Below are 22,523 nucleotides of genomic sequence, written 5' to 3' on the forward strand. Positions count from 1 at the left end.
CAAGGTCAAATATCATTTCTCTGTTTCATTTTCAATCCTGTCAATAAGCATGTACTTGATTAAATTTGGTGGAAACAGTCACTAGATATATGGAGCTACTCATGCATTATTATTTCCACAAATTGCACCATATACACCTTAAATTACATATTTAAAGGATTCTAGCAACTAGGTAAAAATCAACATGTAAGACATGCATGCATTCCTGATGCAGGTGACTTACACTATAGAACAGACTTTTTCCCCTGCATTTAAACTTTCACTAATTCACCAAACATATGTTCAGACAGTTGCTCTAATTTCTGTAACCAAAGTCAATTTCACTTCATTATTTATTTTTATACACAGAAGAAAGTAAAATGAAAAACATAAGAAAAATTGATAGTGGACTCATTTTTACCACAGGGTTGAAAAGAATCTCAAAAGGTCATCAACTACACCACCCTATCCCACAGCCTTGTCTGTCTGGTTTGTTTTCACAAAGCCTAGTGAAAGAAGCTTCACAGTCTTCCTTGTAATGGCAATCCCTTCATGTTCACACTATACCTGAAACACAGGAGTTCAAATCTAAACTGTTTTGAATTACATCCATTACATTGTTGAGCTGCTGTAGACGCAGCACAGTGATCCCTTTCATGTTTGTAGCAGCCCAAAGTTACAGAAGAACTTCTTTCCCTCACAATCTTGACTAAAACAATCCTTACGTTTTCAAGTCTTTGTCGATAAGTCTAGCAAATATTGCACATAAGAACTGCCACTTCTCTGTGAGATACCCTTAAAATAAGACATATTTTCTTCAAGTAGAGTCCCCAGAACTGAACACACTTCTTTAGCTGATGCTTTGTGGAATCAAGTAGAGTGGAAATGGCAATTCATGTGTCTATCAGGCTATACCCTGTTCATATAATCTGATTTAGTATACAGTGTTTTTTTTTCTTTTTTTTTAATACAGAAGCATGATACTGTTCACTTGCACTTACTTTGGAACTGATTTTAAGTCATTACCTAAGTAATCATTCCACACCCAATAATTCTTAATTTTGATTCAATCTTACCTTCATATAGTACCTTGAATATGATTTACTGAATTGTACTTATATTTTTAAGGGTGTATTTGTAAACTGTCAGGATCCTTCAATTCTATCCCCACTGTAAAGCCTACAGATTTCAAACTTATCATACGTAAGCTTAACAGACATTCTCAATTACACAAAATTCTCAGATACTGAACAGATACAACATAGATGTCTATGCAATGCCATTTCATGTTTGAAATTCAGCAACAACGTACTTCATTTCAAAGTGGTTTACACTCTTCTTCCTATAGTAGATTCATCTTGATTACTTCTGAGGATATTTAAAAAGAGCATCAAAAACAAATGTTTAATGTCATGACATTAAACATCTGCCTCCTGTCCACAGGGCCCACTGTGAACAGGAATTCCTTCAACAAAAGGAAATCAAACCACCCAGAAGTATTCTCAGCAAATCCAAGGATATTCTCAGCCTATCAATGATATTGCAATTACTTTTCAGAGTGTTTATTTTGGAAAAATCATGTTGGTGTCATGTGCGTGTCAAGCTGGTTAGCCCAATCTTTTAAAAATGTCAAATTTGTTTCTCTCCAATTTTTCAATACCTCATCAATTCTTTGTGCACTTAAAAAGAATCAGAAGTGATAACTAAAACTACTTGCAAGTTACTTTAGATATTATTTCAAGCGGTTGCTAATGCAGCTTGTTTTAAAAATGGGTAAGCTATCAAATCTGAGATGCAAAATTTTACGTGTGAAGATACAAGTGTAGTCAAGTTGATCATTGTAAGTGTATGTATTTTTTTTTATGTTTCTTTTAGAAGAAACTATCTTTGAAGAACACCAGCATTAGCTTACTGCCACTTCAAAGAATTATTCCTGTATCTATTACCATAGCACATAATACACATATTTGGAAGCATTATTATATTTATTTTTAAAACCATACATTAAACAACTATCTATGCCAGTTCTGTTTTCTAAATCAATGTCATGACATTAACTTTCATTAACAGTGTGCATTACCTGGGAAGCCTTCACACAATACTTCTATAGGGGTTGCTCGTTTTGTGTCCCCAATTTTCTGGTAGCGTTCTTTTAATGTATCGGCCTATGACACAAGAACAAAAGAAGCTTCTGAAGCTATACAGTTTGCAGGCAAACTTTCAAAAAGAAAAAGATCCCAGTAAGAAAAGCTGATGATCTGAAAACAGGACAGAGGAAGATATCAAAAAAACACTACCTTTAAACCTTGCCATGGAAGGCTTCCTCTGAGGAAATACATAAACATATGACCTAAAGCCTCCAAATCATCTCTTCTACTTTGCTCTGAAACAAAATTCAAATCTTATTAGAACATTCAATCTGCATAGTTTTACATTATATTTAAAAAATCAGCTTCCACATTATGTAAAAATTATTGGGAGTGCGAAGTACTTGAAGTCAAACAGCACATGGGGGTCTTCTTGTGTACTAAGAACATAGCTAAAACAAAAAATAGCAGAGGCAGACTGCAGATATATTAATCTCAACAGTACTTGAAATGGATTATCTTGCTGAAATAAATTGTTTTATTTTAAACTGTATTTTGAACCTTTACATACACAATTGGGTTTTAATTCATATATTTTTTTTACCCATTGGCTGTGAAATTGAAACAATGTAGGACATCTTTAAATGAACTCATTTTTCCTCTATAAAATCATGAAAAAGATGGTCTGTTCCTCAGGGACACTTATGGAATTTCTGAGTAAGCTAAAGGTGGACTGAAAAAGGCTCATGAGTCTTATTATTTAATCAGAAAGCAACACAGAGAGAGGCATGTACATACAGCCTGCTCTCAATCCAGCTGAGTTAAAAGCTAAGTTACATAAGACAACATCTGGCATGGGCACAATTTTTCATCTGTAGTAGAGCAGCATTAGTCCATATGCTATCCTGATGCAATCACATAGATTAAGAAGAATGCAGGAATAAGCAGTAGAGTTCCGTGGCTCTCATGAACTGGAGTCAAGGAAACGTTGATTCTAATAGAGTACAAATCCTGTACTCTTTCTGGGATAGGCTGTATAGGAAGTGAGTATTTCATAAGCATTACTCACAATAAGTGTCTTATGCAATGCAATGTCTTTATATAAAAAATAAAAAAAAACAAAGCATACAAAAATGTAACTAGTGTGTAACATATGGCCCATCTATGGGCAACACTAAGGTATTGGACACAACACAAAAATGTATTGCAAAGTTCTATTTGGTCTTTCCTAAGGGGTAATAATTCCTCTCTTTTGCATTAACTTCTACAGGTTACACTGATAAAAATATTAGCCTCCTCTTCTTCAAAAAAAAAAAACCCACCACCAAACAAACCACCCCTTATTGAGGCAATTACTCCTTCACTGGGAGTCCTTTCTACAAAACGACAAACTCTCAATCTTTACCCTGAAATGATTTCTAATTAAGGAGATTTTTTAAATTCTTTTTCATAAGCTTTTGACCATTGAAGACACTTCTACAGGATGGTTTTGTGGGAAATACTTCTAGGATACATCACTGAATTCACAATGCTCTCAAGACTCCTCTATGTGAAAGAATTTTGTTGTTTGTTTTAATTTTGGGGAAAGGATATTGTTATTTAAACCCACTTGAGTTCTTCACTGATCAATTTGGAGCAATTAAAAAACAGGAATCAAATACCCGTTCCTAGGGATGGAATTATGGATTTCTTTAAGATAAACCTGAGAAACAATAAACCCAAAGATTATATTGCCATTGTGGGAAGCAGGGCCTCTGAAAAACAAAACAAAACAAAACAAAACAAAACAAAACAAAACAAACAAAAAAAAACCAAAAGAACCCCAGCAGTGGACTTGGTGAAACAGAAAAGGATCTCAAGAATCAGCTGGAGAAAGGGCTGCTGATGTTCGCTGAACCTAGTGCATCACAGTTCAATGAGACTGAGAGGTTCTGTTGCACAAGCAATCCATGAAGTTCCTTAATAGTGTGGAAGACAACTTCATCTACCTAGTAACAGATCTGCCGAAAAGCACAGGTGCCATGCTTGACCTTGTAGTCACTGACAGGGAGGGGCTGATAGGAATGTGATGCTCGAAGGCAGCCTTGGCTGCAGTGATCATGAGATCGTTGAGCTCCTGATTCTCAGGACAGTCAGAAGGAGATGCAGCAAGCTCATCACCCTCGACTTAAAGAGAGCAGACTTTCGCCTCTTCAGGAACCTACTTAGTAAGGTTCCATGGGATAAAGTCCTAGGGGGCAGGGGTGCCTAAGAATGCTGGTTGATATTCAAGGATTACCTGCTAAAAACTAAGAAGTGTTGCATCCCGACTAAAAGAAATAGGGCAAGAGGCCTCTATGGATGGATAAGGAGCTGCTGAAAAAAAATTAGAAGCAAAAAAGTTGATAAAAGGTGGAAGGGATGATAGGCAGCCTGGGAAGAATACAGGGCACTGTTCGGGAGCCTAGGGACTAGATCATGAAAGCTAAGGCCCAGTCAGAACTGAGTCTGGCAAAGGATGTCAAAGATAACAGGAAAGGCTTCTCTAAGTATGTAACAAACAAAAGACAGATTAGAGATAACGTGGGCTCTCTTTGAAAGCTGTCAGGAGAACTGGCTACGCTGGATTTGGAGAAGGCTGAGCTTCTCAATGATGTCATTGCCTCAGTCTTCACTGGCAAATGCTCTGACCACAGCACTCAAGTCTTGGAAGGCAGATGCAGGGGCTGGGACAATGAAGACTTAAGAACATGTGGTAGGAGAGAATTAGGTTTGAGATCATCTTTGCAATCTGAATGTGCACAAGTCCATGGGACCTGATGAAATCCATTTGCGGGTCCTGAAGGAGCTGGCAAATGAAGTTGCTAAATCACTGTCATATTTGCAAAATCATGGCAGTTAGTGAAGTTCCTGACGAATAGGGAATGGGAAAAATAGCCCCATTTTCAAGAAGGAGAAAATGGAAGACCAGGGAAACTACAAACCAGTCCGTCTTACCTCTTTACTTGGCAAAATCTTGGATCCAATTCTCCTGGAAAGCATGCTAAGTAAGGCACATGAAAAACAATGAGCTGGTTGATAATAACCAACGTGGCTTCATAAAGGGCAAATCCGGTCTGACCCATTTGGTGTCCTTACTATGATGGGGCTACAGAAATGACGAACAGGGGCAGAGCAGTTGACATCATCTACCCGGACTTGCGCAAAGCATTTGACACTGTCCCCCATGACATCCTGCTCTCTAAACTGGAGGGAGAGACATCAATGTGATAGATGAACCACTTGGTGGATAAAGAATTGTCTGGGTGGCTGCACACAAAGAGTTGGTCAAAATTTAGCAAAAATAAATTTGAAAGCTATCATCCAGAATTTGCAGTTTTATTAAAAATAATATGATTCCATACAATAATATAATTTGAGAGAAAGAACAGCACTCATTCCTGTCGTGGTTTAAGCCCAACCATAACTCAGAACCGCTCTCTCACTGCCCTCCTTCCTCCCACCCTGCTCCTGGAGGCATGGGGAAGAGAATCAAAACAATGTAACTCCCACAGGCTGAGGTAAGAACAGTCCAGTAACTAAGGTATAAAACAAACCACTGCTGCTATCACCAATAATAATAATGACAAGGGAAACAACAAGGGAAGAGAATACAACCGCTCACCACCCACCAACCGATACCCAGCCCAACTGAGCAGTGATCTAACCCTTCTGAGTAACTGCCCCCACTTTATACACTGGGCATGACATGCTGCAGTATGGAATATCTTTTTGGCTGGGTTAGGTCAGGTGTCCTGTCTCTACTTCCTCTCAGCTTCCCTTCCTCCCTGGCAGAGCATGAGACTCAGAAAGTCCTTGGTCAGAGCAAACATTACTGAGCAGCAACTAAAAACATCGGTGTTATCAGCGTTGTTTTCAGGCTGAGAAACAAAAATACAGCACTGCACCAGCTACTAAGGAGAAAAATGACTGCTACTGCTGAACCCAGGACACTTCCCAAATAAAATTAGGAACCCTGAAGCAAATGATTCAAATATAAAAATTAAGTTCTACACCCATTTTATTGTAAGGACACATCGTTTGCCATGTTGTTAAGAATAATGGGAAAAATAATAATTTGTATCCTAAATTAAGGAAGCAAAGATTTATTTAGCTCAGTTTGTATTAGAAGCATTGTTTCATGTGATTATTGATTTACAAGGTTAACTTACACAGAAAAAGGTATTTGTCTATGGCAGCTGAATTCCTGCCCCTCAGGTCCAGTGATAACTCTGCGGGTACAAGAAGGAGACTAGGGGACTTCCCATGGGGGTCCTAGATCTGGAAAAGTACTTCACTCTGCACTACTGGCTCAGTGACATGTAGAAATTGCTAGAACTCGTGGAGGCCTATCGCCACAAAGCATAGCCTGTACCTGCAAAAACACTGGTTTTCTCCAAGCTTCTGGAAAAACTCTGTGGTTTAGGCTAATACAATTCTAGGTCCAAATATTTATTTATAATAAAGCAGTGCATTAAAATTGAGCCAAGGTAGAATTACTTTTTGCTGGTTTAAGTTACAAAGAAGTCTGGCCCCTAGAAAACTGATGTTAAATCTAGATCATGACTGCTCTGATAACAGAGTAGATCTACTATAAAGCTAAGGCTGGGGTTCTTTTGATTTTGTACCAAAAGTACTCTTTAAAGTAATTGACTTCATTTGGCCTTTCAATAAGCATTAGAAGAGCTGAGTTGTTTCATTCCCAAGAGTCTCAGGGATCCACTGTAAAATAGCTAACATTTGTGCCTCAGCACCACAAAGAAAAGACCAATACAACCAAGGACAGTGGTTGCTACACAGACCCTTAGAGACAGCCATATTAAAGCAAATTCATGTGACTATACTTTCTGTAGCCAAGTATCTTAGACAACAATTCAGTACACTGTTTTTCTGGATTTAGAGAAATCCCCAAACTATCAACAACTTAGATTTCCAGTAAATACAGAAAATTGTAGAACTTTTACAGATGCATATTTTTGTCTTCCTTAAGCTTCCAGTCAGAGCCTACATTCTCTGGGATCCCTCTCTTCCTTCCTGAAGAGGCCCAACTAAAACACACGCAGCATGGGAAACTAAAAAGAGTTAGGCATGTGCACAGGCCTGCAGGGCTACAATCTTACTGGCATCACAGACGTGGTGACATGGCTCCTATGACTGGAACAAAAGGACGTAGGCTCTATAACGAAGGACAGGCTGGGGAGACAAGGAGCAGATGTCACCCTCTATGTCAATGACCAGTTGGAGTGCACAGAGCTCTGCCTGGGGATGAATAATGAGCCAGTCAAGAGCTTATGGGTCAGGATTAAAAGGAGGGCAGGGACAGGGGACATTACACTGGGGGTCTGCTACAGGCCACTCAACCAGGACGACTGATCAGATGAGGCCCTCTACAGGCAGACAGGAGCACCCTCACATTCACAAGCCCTGCCTTCATGGGGAAATTCAACCACTCCTGTATCTGTTGAAGGCACAAGGCAACAGGGCACAAGCAATCCAGGAGGTTCCTGGAATGCCTTGATGATAACATCCTTTTTCAAGTGAGAATCCAATTGTGAGAGGTCCTTGCTACCCTTGAGTTCAGGAGAACTGATTCTGGCCTCTTGAAGGATTGGCTTGGTAGAGTACCATTGGATAAAGCCCTGGAGAGAAAAGGGGCCCAAGAAAGCTTGTCAATATTCAAAGATCACCTTATCCAAACTCAAGAGTGATGCACGCTGACAAAGGCAAGTCAGGCAGGAACGTCAAGAGGCCTCTGTGGATGAACCAGGAGCTCCTGGACGAACTTCAGCATAAAAAAGGAGGCCTACAGAGGGTAGGAGTAAGGACAGGTAGGCTGGGAGGAATGCTGAGAAACAAAGCAGCCAGGAGTTAAAGCCCTGGCAGAATAAAATCTGGCCTAGGACATCAAGGGCAATAAGAAGAGCTTCTGTAGGTATATTGGTGATAAAAGGAAGGCTAGAGAAAATGTAGGCCCTCTCTAGAAAGAAATGGGTGATACACAGAAGGCAAGAGCAGGGACGGGGAAAATGAAGAACTACGTGCCGTAGGAGAAGATCAGGTTCAAATCATGCAAGGAATGTGAAAGTGCACAAGTCCCTGGGACCAGAAAAGTTCCTGCTGACTGGAAAAGGTAGAATTTAACACCCTTTTTTAAAAGGGGAAAAAAGGAAGATGCAGGGTACAACAAGCCAATCAGTCTCACCTCAGTGCCTTGCAAGGTTATGGAGCAGATCCTCTTGGAAACCATGCTGAGGCACTTGGAAAATAAGGGGGACACTGGTGACAGCCAACATGGCTTCACTAAGGGCAAATCATGCCTGACAAATGTGGTGGCCTTCTATTATGGAGCTACAGCATTGGTGGATATGGGAAGAGTGACTGATGTCATCTACCAGTACTTGTGCAAAGCATTCAACACTGTCCCACATGACAACCTTGTCTCTAAATTGGAGAACTATGGATCTGATGGATGAACCACTCAGTAGATAAGGAATTGGCTTGACTCAAGAAGCTGCAGTCAAAAGCTCGCTGTTCAAGTGGAGACCGGTGACGCTCCTCAGGGGTCGGTGTTCATATCAGTGCTGTGCCTTTCTGAAATCTTTACAAGTGATGTCGGTAAACTATGCAGAGAAGCATGACCTCATGTAATGATTCTGCTTCAGTTCAGATTCAGATCAGTGGTTCCTGACCTGGTTATTCTGCAGGCATTTCTTGGGTGACAACTCATCATCAAGATCTCTGAGGTCTAACAAACACTGAGGTCTAACAAACACTGAACACTATGAATGGGAGCTCTTAACTTTCATGGCCTCTCCTTCATATGGAGTTTGGTTTTGCTGTATGTTTGTGACTCCCCACTCAAAAAGTAATATTTCTTTAATTTCTGAAGCAGGACATATAGACACCATCAAAACTTGCACAAAATTGCCAAGGTCCACTCTTCTGAGGGGTATATAGAAGGTGACACAGTTACTGAACTTTGTCTAGACAATAAATTCAATAATCTTTTCTTTCCGAAACTGACTTCTAATCAAGGGTTTCTGGTTGTTTTGTGCCAAGCTGGAAACTGTATCTGAAATAATTTTACGTGAAAAATAATGTGGCTTTATTCAGATCACTGTTTGAAGGAAATACAAATATTCTGCAGCCCTTAGCATGTGACTGGTGTCCTTGCTTCTATAAGGTAATTTCTCTCAGAGACAAAATTTCTCCACACTTCATAGAATCATAAAATGGTTTGGGTAAGAATGGACCTTAAAAGATCGTCTAATTCCAACCCCTCTGCGATGGGCAGGGTTTCCCAAAGACACGTCTAACCTGGTCTTGAAAACTTGCAGGGAGGGGGCAGTCACAGCTTCTCAGGGCAATCTCACCACCCTCACAGTAAAAAACTTCCAAGCTCTAACCTAAATTTCCCCTCTGTCACCTTAAAGCCATTTCCCCTCATCCTATCACTACACACCCTTGTAAAAAGTCTCTCTCCAGCTTTCATGCAGACTTCAGCTACTGAAAGACCACAGTAAGGTATCCCCTGAGACTTCTCTTCTCCAGGTTGGAGAAGCCCAGCTCTCTCAGCCTGTCTTCACAGGAGAGGTGCTCCAGCCCTCTCAATGATTTAAGTGGCCTTACTCTGGACTCCCTCTAACAGGCCCACATCCCTCTTCTGTTGGGGGCCCCAAAGCTGAATGCAGGGTGTCATGAGAGTGGAGAAGAGGGACAGGATCTCCTCCCTTGACCTGCTCGCCACGCTCCTTTTGATGCAGCCCAGCAGACAGCTGTTTTCAGGGCTGCAAGCGCACATTGCCAGCTCATGTTTTGTTTCTCATCAACCAACACCCCATGTCTTTTTTGTGGGTACACAGTTGAAAGCAAAGACAGCTGTCAGCTCTGAAGTAGCCAGTATCTAACAGAATCAACTTTTGGAGGCTACTGGTCCCTGATTATGGAAGACGAGTATCAGGTGTTTTGATACTGAGTTCGGCCTTCCTGAAATTGCAACAGAAGAGCAAACTGGGTAATTGTTTCTCAGCTGCTCCATGGCTATAAATCCACTTACTATGCTTAGCAAAGCAAGCTGCATTCCAGAAAGCTCTGTTGCATTCCACAAGACCTGGTTAAATACTAGATATTAAATGTGTTTCTTTGACAAAAATATTGTTTAAATTTTAGTATTCCTCACCTATAAGTAAAATAATAAACACCAATGCTTCATATACTTATCAGAAGCTCTCTCAAACACCCATTACTTTAATTAATTCTATAATTTCCACTGAAGTAACTCTAAAAAACTGGGGGGGGGGGGTGGGGGGTTTGTTAGTCTGCAGAAAAGAAGGCTCAGAGGAGACCTTATCGCTCTCTATAGCTACCTGAAAGGAGATGGAGCGAGGTGGGTGTTGGTCTCTTCCTCAAGTAACAAGAGATAGGACAAGACATAATGGCCTCAAACTGGACCAACTGAGATTTAGATTGGCTATAAGGAAAACATTCTTCACCAAAAGGGTGTCAAGCACTGGAACAGGCTGCCCAGGGAAGTGGTGGAGTCACCATCCCTGGAGATAGTTGAAAGACATGTAGATGTGGCACTGAGGGACATGGTTTAATGGTGGACTTGGCAGTGCTAGTGTAAAGGGTGGCTAGTTAGCAGTTGGGTATTTTCCAACGTAAACAATTCTATGTTTCTGCATGTTAACATCAGTTCACCAGCTACAGCTGCTAACCACAAACTACCACAGTCTGACTTTACTGATAAAGCACCTTATTACTATTTAGAAAATGTGAATGGTTTCTCATTTGCCATATTAATACAAAGTAACTGTGAGAGCAACCTAATTAGTGGTTACCATGCAATGCTAACCAACTTGTTTACATAAATTCAAAGGTGTCAAACCTGTTTTCACTAGAAAACCTCTATATAACTGGAACAAACAAACCTAAAAAAGACTGCTTTGAGTGCTCAAACATTATTATTCAATAATAACAACTTCTCTATATATACCTCCTGCCATTTCTTTCGTGCATCATATTTACAACACTAGTGTAACTTTTAACTAGTCTGACAAAACCTCATTAACAGTATAAACATTAAAAACCACTAAGAAAATCGAGAAAGCATCATAAAATATAAACTACTTTTATTCCACTACCTGGTGCATTTCAAAGGGCTCAAAACAGGCACGGTAGAATTGAAAACATGTTCTTGCAATCTTTTCACTTTGGTATCTTTAATAAGCATATCTACCTGCCACACACCCAACCTGCTACGATATGTTTCTAATGTGAAGATGGTATGATACAGAAAGATACACATCATCTTTCTTTTACGGATATCTGACAAAAATAACTATTGTTTGCTGAGACATAAACATGACGATTAGCAACTCAGAACACCATACTCCCATAAACAGTATTTCTGCAAGGACAAACTGTAATTTTGCATGGTACACAAAACTTGCAGTTATGACTATACACTGAGAAAAATTACAACTTGAAAACATGATGATTTCTGACAAATGACAGCTGTTGCATTCTTTCTGCACTTAAAAAAGCATACATACCTTTTCCTAAATGTGTATTTATACTCATGTATCTAGCTGTTCCTGTAAGGCTCTTGTGTTCCCGATACGGTATGTGCTTCCTTGTTTCTGGATCTATATACTCCTTTGCTAAACCAAAATCTATAATATGAATGATTTGTTGTGTTTTGTTTCCAGGTCGTCCTATTAAGAAGTTCTCAGGTTTTACATCTCTGTATATCAAGTTCTTTGAATGGATATATTCCATACGAGAAATCTAATAAAAGAAAGAACCGATAGTTTAGTTTAAGCTTTTGGCTGCTACCTTAAGTTGTGGTAGAAGCTAAATAACTTACATAGACCTTATATTTAGAGGAAATCTCCCTTCACATTACCTGAAAACCTAACAGCTATTGCTCTTAACATGGTATATCCCATTTAAAGTCAATGAAAATTGTGCACATCCTTTAAGAAGACACAGTACATGGTATACTTGAAACTTTCATACTGGACATGAGACACAAATGAAGTATAAAAGAGAAGTTATCTTCTTTAAGAACAGCTGGTACCAAGCATATTTTGTGCACATTGAAACATAAATCAAAAACTATGCCATCAAGTAGTGAGCAGCAAAGTTCCATTTGGATCTATTACATGTTAAAGGTATAAACAAGAGAAGCAATGGTAGCTCACCAGTATGCATATAACCTCAATTCTAGCCTGATCATTTTCTACAAAAATGTGTATATTCAGGAAGAACAGCAAGTACTGAATAAAGATGATCTGTGATAATCTGAGCATTTTAAAAAAATGAACTTTGCCATTCTGGCTGTAAATAAGCTGAATGTGTCTATAGTTTCAGGCCTGTTATACAATTACAGTCATGTTTTAAACAGCTATTTTTACCCTGCCTGGTAAAAACACTACCTATTTAGGGAAGTGGAGGTTCAGTATCATTATTTTTTCATAAGAACTTATTTAAAACACATTCTATCAAAGTAAACAATGCAAGCCTTATTTCCCTTTTTCTCTCTTTCCAGATCCACCTATCATCAGAAGGGAATCAAATCAGAAAAAAAAAAAATCAGAAAAAAAAAAATTGTTTAATAATACTATTCTATTTTAGATGGGTTTGGGGATTTGATTTTTTGTTTGCTTGATTTCTTTCTGAGAATAACCAGGAAAAATATTTATGCTACTTTAGGAGTCCCATCATCCAACTCCTTTTGTGAATTAAAACTATTTTTATTTCAGAAAGATTTGGGATTTATTTTTTTTTCTAATTGAGTACATTAAGCTAAAATTCATTATTTCAGATTGTGATTATGACAAATTGGAAGACACAATAGAACTACATTCATGCAACGGCTCTTGAACAAAGTAACTAGAACAAAGTAACTGAAAGTGACATGACAGTCTTCCTACTAAAACTTTATTTTAAACATGGGCAGTGCAAGTCTCTTAAATGAAATAAGCATTTAATCCATTTAAGACTGACTTAGTTATTCTAATGAAAACTCAAATTAATTTCTATTCTACTTACCAACTGTATGGCTATCATAAGAACGGTTTTAAGAGAAAATGTCCTACCACACAAGTCAAATAAATCTTCTAGACTAGGTCCGAGTAGTTCTAGCACCATAGCATTATATTTGCCACATGGGCCAAAATAGTGAACCTGAGGTATTCCATCTGTAAAATAAAGATAGGAAGTAACTGTAAGGGATTAAATAAGATCAGTGAACTTACCAATAAAATTCCTACCTGATTTCAAGCTGGTCTGAAGCTAAAAATACATTTTTCACACAAAAGCAACAATAAAACCTCATAAAAAACTACAGGTAAAAGATAAAACGGGAATAATGAAAGTAGTACCAGTTTCATTAAATATTTTATGAGTATTACATTTGACTTGTGAAAGACTTAAAAAATTAAACTCAGAAGGTTTTAGGTTAACTGTAAATTGAAGCAGAATTTTAAAAAGGTATGAAGAGAGGTTTAAATAAGCTCCTTCCTAAAAAAAAAAAAACCCACAAAAAAAACCCACAAAACCTCAAAAATACCGCATTTAAACTTTTTAAATTAAGGCTACAACAGATGCACATTCAGGAATAAAACTACCATATCTATAGAAATAATATAAAAATCAAAAAAAGATTATTGAATCCTCAAGCTTAAGGAAACATTAAGTTTGGACTTTATAGCTTTATATTATCACTCACCTTTCGAAACCAGGTAATCTCAAAGTTCAAAAGTATCAATATTCAAAGACTTATGATCCAGTTTCACTTTTGCCTTTTTGTACATATGGATTGTGTGGCTATATAATTCAAAATAACTTGATATCATTGCCTCTATTGATCTTGCACTTCCTCATACGCACAGGACCTCTTCCTCATTCAGTAGAATAAATTTTCTTCACTTGAAGCTGGTTAGTTGAGATTTATTTTTTTTTCCTCTTCAGTATACATCCTCTGTGCCTCATTTACTCTAAATATCCAATTCTCTGAAACGCATTTTTCCTCCAATGTGAGGTTTTTTATGGTGCTCATTGTTATAATACTGTACTACACAGAACGACAAAATCTATTTTGAGAATACCCCCTAATGAAGCACTGGATTTCACTTTCCTTCTCTGTAGATCAGGTCCGAGTTTAAAACTAAAATCATCCCTAACTCTGGGTGGTTTCTGAGGTACAAAAATAGTCCCAAGTTTTTCATACCTTATTACAGTACTACTTACACTCAGGGCACAGATTTATAATTGTGTCCACAATAGCTCTGGGTTAAAGAAACAACAACAACACCAAAAACCACACCAGAAAAACCCAAACCCGAACTGTTTTAGCAAACTAAAAGCAAATTAACACAGCATTTTTGAGGGCATTTTCACTAGTCTCTTTTCCTAGAATTGAGAATAATGAAAACATAACCCCTAAAAATCCAGTTTAATTGTTCAATTATCTGCAGAGTAGAGCTTCCATTTATTTTTAAACTATGTATAATCATACCCATATATATAATTAACGCACACAATCATAACCATTTCAGAAAGACTGCACAAACCACTTAAGCATATAAAGAGAAATAAAACACTGGGAATTTGGAAGGAGGTGTAATGCCCTGAGACATATTCTGAGAATATCTATTCCTGCATTTGCACATTTAAAGACATTAACTTCAAATCATTCTCAAGAGACATCAGTTTCCTCTATTACAACTGCATCTGCTCTGTGCTTCTTTGTAACATTTTAAAGTACTAAACACACTTCAAAAATACAAATGCCAGAAGACTGTTGTTACCAGCTTCCACAAGGCAGCTACAGAGTACTATGTCTAAAGTTCCCCATGTTTATAAAATAATTTCATATTAAGAGTTCAAAGTACTAGAGGTTTGTGATGTTGGTTTTTAATCAAAATAGTCTTACTGCTTTTGCTTAAAAACAATAATCTAAGATCCTTCTGTTATTTGCATTTTTTTCTTCCTATCCTTAGATCGTCAGAAGAAAAGTCAGAACGTAACGTTAGGAAAAGCGTATCTAAGGTATTTTTTTCCAACAGCAGACATGCAAATGTAAGCTTTTTTATACAAGTCTTTAAGAAAAATGGGTTAAATAAGAAAAACAAGGAAATGAAGAACTCTTTTATTGACAGGATATTGCAATACTTATCACCAATTAAAAGAATGTATTTTATTTCCATATTTAATTAGCCTGGCTTCAACAGTGAAGCCCTCTGGTGTAAGAATATACTAAGGGAATACTGGGAACTTGTAACACACATTCCAGCCTTCCTTTTGTGAAATTACAGAAGTTGGTGTTCTTACATATCTTGCTCAAAACAGGTTTTTTTAAAAAGAGGTACCTAAATTATGTGCAGAATTCAGTACTTGTCACATTGATGCCACTACAAAGTTATAAGTAACCTCCTTTCACCAATGAAGAAACTTACCTGTGGCCAAAAAACAGTGTCACATACTCGACTTCATTACGAACACCTAATTCCTTTCTATGTTTACAACTCAATACAGTGTCCTTACTTCCAGATTTGAGTCACATCTGCCTATCTCAAGATACTTACACTAGCTCACAAGTAAAACATTTTAATTTTAATGGACTCAATTTACTAAAGCCATTTACAATGTTTTATGTGTGTATAAGTTACCCTATTAAGATTAAAAAACCTGCATAACAAGTTAAAAAATATTATCAAAATAGAAAATCATTATGAAAATACAAAATAAGGGCCTCCAGTTAGTAATTTGGTCCATAACTCTATACTTTGCAGTCCCTCTGGTATTTTAATTAGTAAGTCAGACTTTTGTTTTACATTCAGAAAGTAGAAACAGAAAACAAGTGTTGTTCTCTTTTCTCCTGTTTTCAGCTTAGCAGGTAGTAATGAGCAGCTGAATGGAACCACCTCTGTCATCTGTCAAGACGAATTTATCACTCAAATGCTTTAGTCCACCATGTTTACATACATGATGTCCAGAAAGTTTTTAAAGCTGACAGGGCTGACTTCCTCTATAAATGATGACAAGATATAAACATTAGAATAAAGAAAACATTATTAGCCATATATGGTTTTTGACTTGACCTGAAAAAGCATACACAAAACCAAGCTTACAAAAAAACAAAGCAGCATACACAGAAAGCCATATAATCTCCAGAAATATAGCACTTTATGGCTACTGAAACCATGATGATTCATGGCAATGTAAAACTCTAAACATGGAATAAGATGTCATGTAAGAAGTACGACTTCAGCACTGCTAAAATGCCATGCTCGAGGCATATGCACAACACTTACACTATATTTCTTATTTACAAATATAGGAATAAGTTTGCAAAAAATAGAAAACAGCAATGTAAGATTTTTCTAGTACAATACATTTAATATAACTGGTTATTTAAATTACTAAAACAGAATTAGACATACATTTTTATTGTAAATTTTATTAAATCAAATACCCATCTAACATTGTGGCCCATGAGCCATACAATAGAGCCTCCTTCAAAATTACAGCTACCTATTATACTTTATACAAAAAACACTGAGTGAACTCTGAAATCTGTATGTGATGTCACTTTCAAAAATTAGTACAAATGTTTGCATTCTGCCAGACCTATGGCCAATGATTATTGTTTCTCAGAAACATTAACATGCACCTATATAAGCTACATCTGAATTTAAGCATCTACCATTCTTACCAGATCCCTTTCAGTTACTATAGGGAAAAAAAAAAGTACTTTAAATATAAATCGAGAAAAATCTTTACATTTCCTTAAGCCAAATGCTAGAAAGCACTGGCATAAAAAAAGAGAGACTGCCAGCAACATTTCTTCTAGCTTTTGTTGGAATACACTTAAAAAAAAAAAAAAAATAAAATTTGAGCTATCATCGTCACCCACTTAGAAATAAATATTATCACTTTCATATTGAGCAGCTTAACTTTCCTGTTAAAAATGTGTCAGTAGCTGACTCAGCTTTTTTCCCAAACAACTCACCACAAAACCACAGCAATCATCAGTACAGAGTAACAATGCATGTGAACAGATACCTCTTCAGTCAAGAGATTCATACTTATTTAACAGAGATCAAAAAATATTTCAACTAACTGCTTATTGCTTATTCTCCTACATAACTCCAGTCAAAGTAGAACAAAAAAAAAGTAGGATAGCATTACTAAAAAAATAAAATTAAAAAAACAGTTTTCCATTTAAAAGCAAACTCTCAGTTACTTATGTAAGAGCATAGCTTAAAACAACATTCATGTGAAATTACAAAAAAAAAAAATATAAATTCACTCTGCATTTATACTGACTGACTGTTAACAAGATATATGGACAGATTACCAAGAAGTGAGAGAACTGAGACACACAAATAAGAACTCATAAAACATTGTTTACATATGGAAAACTAAGATTACCCTGAACTGAGTTACTTGCTAACTCTGCAGTTAACAGCATTTTGTCTTCAACTTTCATTATTACTGACTGTTAGACACATAATGCAATTGATTTAGAAATTATATTCTAAAATCTGAAATTCTACTGAATTATTACTGAAGTATATTTAATATACTGAAGTATATTTAATTATATATTGGGAGCATTCAATTAATTAATATGTTCACACATGTATCACAATCTTCTTTTCAAACTCACTTCAAACACTGGTAACTTTCCTAATTTTAATCCTACAACAGCAGCAAGTACAAGATGCCAATCCCAAAATATTTCAAAAAATGTAAAATGACATCAGTTACTTTACATTGTTTCTATAAGACCCAAGAACAAAAACCATCAGTTGTCACATTAATCTAGCTACAACTTCTAGCACTACAATCAAGCAGAATTGTTATTAATGTGCTTCCTCATGATATTGTAAAAATCAATCCAGTAAATAAATTACAATCTATCAACTGAAAAAAGAATTAAAAAATCATAATAAAATGATGATAATTTTATCTTGGAAAGAGTTATATCAGAACAGATGCTGATAACTGCAATGAAAATATGCTGTGCTACATTTTTTTTCACAGGCTGAAGTGGAAGGCAGAGGATGAGCTAGAGATGATCTCAATAGCAATCTGAAATCCTACTGGCTTCTCCCACACAAAAGTAGCATTTTTAGTGGTTCACGGTGAAAGATTTAAAAAATAATTAAATAAATAAAATCACCTACCTCTATCTTAAACATGAGATACTTTCTTCGACACAGAAAACAAGGGAAAAAAAAACCATGAACTATGTTACTTTTATACACAGTCAACACAAAAGTGTGTATAATACGTCGCATAACAAATCAGAAATTCAAAGTATTTCAAACTGGCTTGACTAGATTCCCAACAAAACCCACCAATCTGGAGAATCTTAACATGCTCAAAATGCTTAATTACCAAAATAGTGATCTGACTCTACTCTTCTATAACAGCACTTGACCACCACGCACAAATGTTTAAACTTATCAAGATTACATACAGACTTGTTCTTATACCAACAGCCTTTACTACTGATATTACCCAAGTATCTGGTAACAATTTTTGTACCTTCTAACCCAACAGTTACTTCTCTCCCACTGTCTAACTAGTATCATTCTGTTGTGTCTAAGGCAGGCCCTCATGAACATAAAAAGGAACAATTTATTTTAGACAGCAATGCAGAGTACATTTACCATGCAACTGATAGTACCAAACCACGGAGATTCTCATGTAGAGAATGTAATACTTAGTATTCATTTCACACTGGCCATAACCTTTTAAAATCAACACCTTTCTCCATAGTGCGCTAATACATAACTTATACATACACTGGCTAATAGTTACCCTGTGAGAAAAAAGTTTGACTTCCAGTTTTAAAACTGGAAGTTTTAACTAGACTTCAGCTAAAAAACCAGAGGCACAAAAGAAATTAGAGAGCATTAACAATACTGAACGTCTGCCTTCTTTGAAACGTTAATGCAGCAGTTTCAGAAGTCAGATAATCCACAGCTGAACAGATCTTTTGTTTCTTTCAAAAAATTACCTCAAATGAAAAAATAAACTCTGACAATATATACCCCTTGTTGCTATAGACATGTATTATAGTAACAGCCTGTTCTTAGCAAAACAGCAGCATTTCAGACACACTGCCTGCCATTCTTTTGTTCTGCTTTCCAGATGGGCAAGTACAAGAGTCTTCATTCACTTGTAAAGACTTCCATACATTATTATTAATGACCTACAGAGTTATTGAGAGATATTAGAAAAATCAGACCATAAAAGTTAAATAGTTCTTAGTCTTCAACAAGAACAATACATAACTTCTTTAATGTCTACACAGACACCTTATTGCAAAAGGCAGCTGAACCATACTGTAAATACCTGCCTGTCAAAGAAATACAGTACTTTAGAAGGTTTCACTAGTAAGGTTTTTAAATTTGAAAAATTAAAAAAAAAAAAAAAAATTACTGAGCTTTACTGTTCAATACTCGAGCCAGCAGCTACGAATTCCCCACCCCACCAGTCCTTCCTTACTACCTAGTAGGAAAGCACGCAGAACATAGGTGCAGTTAAATTATAGGCACTTTGTATCAAATACATTCACAGCTCATCTTCTTACCATGACAAAGACTGATAGCATAAAAGATGAACAAGAAAAAAAAATCAATAAAAAATATAAAACTGGTTTCTACTAATTTCAGAAGTCTTGGAGCAATTTCTGGTAAGAATTTAGACACAGTTTAATTCGAAATACTGCACTTATGATAATGTATTGGTTTTTCTTACAATTAGTACGTGGATGTTAAGAAAATACACTTCCAACTAAAATTTTATTAGAACTACAGTCATTTAAAAATCTATTTGTAGGTTGCTCATTCAGCTGAGTAGAAATTTCTGCGTATGTCTAAATGATCTCAAACTTCATGAGGAGAGCATGCTCACAGTTACTGAGTAACAAAATTATGGCAGAAAAGACAGCAATATGCATAAAAATCTATTGATATATTAAACAAAACCTTAAACGAAAGCTAAATAATGACAAGACTAAACTAAGTGACATATTTGAACTAATTTAAGAACCCTTATTAACAGGTTTTGGACCCATTCCCCTGAATAATTTAAAATGTTTCAAGAAAGCCTCAGAAGTACATAAAATGTTTTTTCCTTGTTTAAGATTCCTCCCTTTTTTTTTTTCCTACCACCTACATGTTACTACACATTCACAGGCATGTTCACTAAAAAGCATATTAGAGAGTAAAGTTACAGATCACAAACCTGCTTTAAGAGTAGATTCTCCCCAAAGGAACAGTTTTGAAATGTTAACGTGTCCTCATACAAGTCAAAAAGTACTTTTTATTAAATACAAAGAATTAATACTCTTAGCTCAAAAGTCCTGTGTATAGAAATTGCACATCTATCACATTTCATGTATTTTCCCCTTTTTATTTCAGGCAGCACAACCATTAAAAGATCCCCTAATTTTTTTTTCACTTAAGAATGTCTTCCATCTTCCTGTCATTCAAGATGCAGAATAACAAGACTCTTATAGCAGAAATTAATTTCAAATAAAAAAAGGAAAAAAAAGGAAAAAAAAAATCTAAGTCACAGTATCATTAGAAAATAAGAAAAACAGACATTGTAAGTAAGTAAGTAAACTTGTAGTAGGCAAATACTTTGTAGCAGACAAATGCCTCCTTGCTCCATCAAGGGTACTCAAAAGATCAGAGTAAGAACTAAGATGATCTGTTAAAAACATTTAGAAGGTAAGATAATGTGCTGCTCAATAAATTTACTTGCTGTCAGGAAGATATTTTGGAAAAATAACCTTATTTTCTTCTAGAACTATTCAGTCACATGTTAATGCCTCTGCCTCCTCCCCATGCCACCCCCAAATAAACTGGTATTTCACAGGGGCTAGAGGTGTTTCATTCATTTGGCTTCAGGTTATTTCACACTAAGCATGAATAGTAGCATAAATTGTGGAATTAACAGTTCTTATTTGTGAAAAATGAAGTTCTGCTTCTATAAAATAATGGCTCTGCTTAGAAATCAGTGAAATAAAAGGGGGTACTATTTTCTTTTCACAAGTTGCTTCTGAAACCATTTTTTAATAGTTACTTGCTACACATATATGCATATATACATGTATGCATATATCCACGAGAAGACTAACTGGGAAGGCTATTTAATATAATTAAGTCCACACTTAACTATAAAACCATCAGTCAAAATACAGTAAATCTTGTGTGAATAAACAAAAAACAGCTAAGGAAAAGACTACTTCACCATGATAAAGAAAGCCTACAAATGTAGATTTCTGTAAGCCTGGAAGCTAAAAGGCTCCAGACAACTGGAACTGCTAGTACAGCGAGTAACTATTTATCAGAGAAACCTATCTGCTCACAATAACATACTTCAAATTTCTTCCACCATCAATAGCTGTTTTACACCTCCTACAATGGACCCTTCTGCCACCTGCACAATGTGCAGGTAAACACTTAGAAGGTAAGATAACGTGCTGCTCAATAAATTTTCTTTACTTGCTGTCATGAAGATATTTCTTTTTTATAAACTTTCTCCAGTTTATCCTCTTACAAAAGTACAACCACTGCCTATAAAGCAACACTGTCTATATGGGCAGATCTGCATTTAGAATCTCCTGTTCTATATAGGAAGTGTTAGCTGCTCCCTGAATTTATCACTTTTCCCTACTATGTCTTTTGCTATTTTATATGGTTACATTTGGTTTTCACAGCTGGGTAATGTCCCTAACTTGTGGGTTGCTATCTCTCATTAGTTAAGCAGTTAAGATCTCTGCTTTACACTTACTGGTTATTTCACAATGCTAGTCTATAGTATGCTGACTTTGTATAACTATTTACTAAAACCAGACATTATATATACCCTGATGACCTTCTCCAATTAGCAAGCATATAAGACTCAACAGTCATTCTGCAACTTGATTTTCCATCCGGGAACAGGAATAAACAATGTTATGTCTTGCAAAGAGTATCTCTAAAGACTCCCCGCTGCAGAGCATTCCTACTAAATCATCCAAAAAAAAAAAAAAAAAAAGTCTATATGAATCCAGAGTATTGGAAAGTATGCTTCCCTAAAAAGAAGAGTACAAAATTTTGAAAGCTACCTAGGGAAACATTATCCGGTCTGTCATCAATTAATATATGATCCTGAATTTTAAGTAAAAAAAGGTAGTATTTAAAAAGTATAAAAATTCATTCTAACACTCACTTTCAAGGCAACAAAATGAAAGTGGTACAGACATGCTCATTTTGTATTTCCCGGCTTTCAGAGATGACTTTTCAGCTTAAACAATATTTTATTTTAAGTTTAAGCATAACTTTAAAATCACTGTTAAAAAATCCACGTTGCCTTTGATAATAAAAAAAAAAATAGAAGTGTGGATAGAGAAATCAACTATTAGTA

General features: G+C 36.3%; 1 protein-coding gene across 7 annotated transcripts in view; it reads right to left on the bottom strand.

Moving 5' to 3' along the window:
* CSNK1G3 (casein kinase 1 gamma 3) overlaps positions 1-22,523 on the bottom strand; it is a 58,192-nt gene that overhangs the window by 24,542 nt on the left and 11,127 nt on the right. For 6 of the 7 annotated variants that reach the window (XM_061346029.1, XM_061346028.1, XM_061346026.1 and 3 more), the window contains 4 exons: positions 13,140-13,288; positions 11,639-11,873; positions 2,277-2,362; positions 2,060-2,144 (listed from right to left, as the gene is read on the bottom strand). In XM_061346029.1, coding sequence (XP_061202013.1) covers positions 2,060-2,144; positions 2,277-2,362; positions 11,639-11,873; positions 13,140-13,288 — 555 coding nt within the window. The remainder of the gene's footprint in view (positions 1-2,059; positions 2,145-2,276; positions 2,363-11,638; positions 11,874-13,139; positions 13,289-22,523) is intronic. The other variant, XM_061346031.1, reaches the window with a different exon arrangement.

Source organism: Neopsephotus bourkii, unplaced genomic scaffold (assembly GCF_033783945.1).
Source record: "Neopsephotus bourkii isolate Nb327-2 ecotype Australia unplaced genomic scaffold, CSIRO-AGI_Nbou_v1 NB_256, whole genome shotgun sequence".
Lineage (NCBI taxonomy): Eukaryota > Metazoa > Chordata > Aves > Psittaciformes > Psittacidae > Neopsephotus > Neopsephotus bourkii.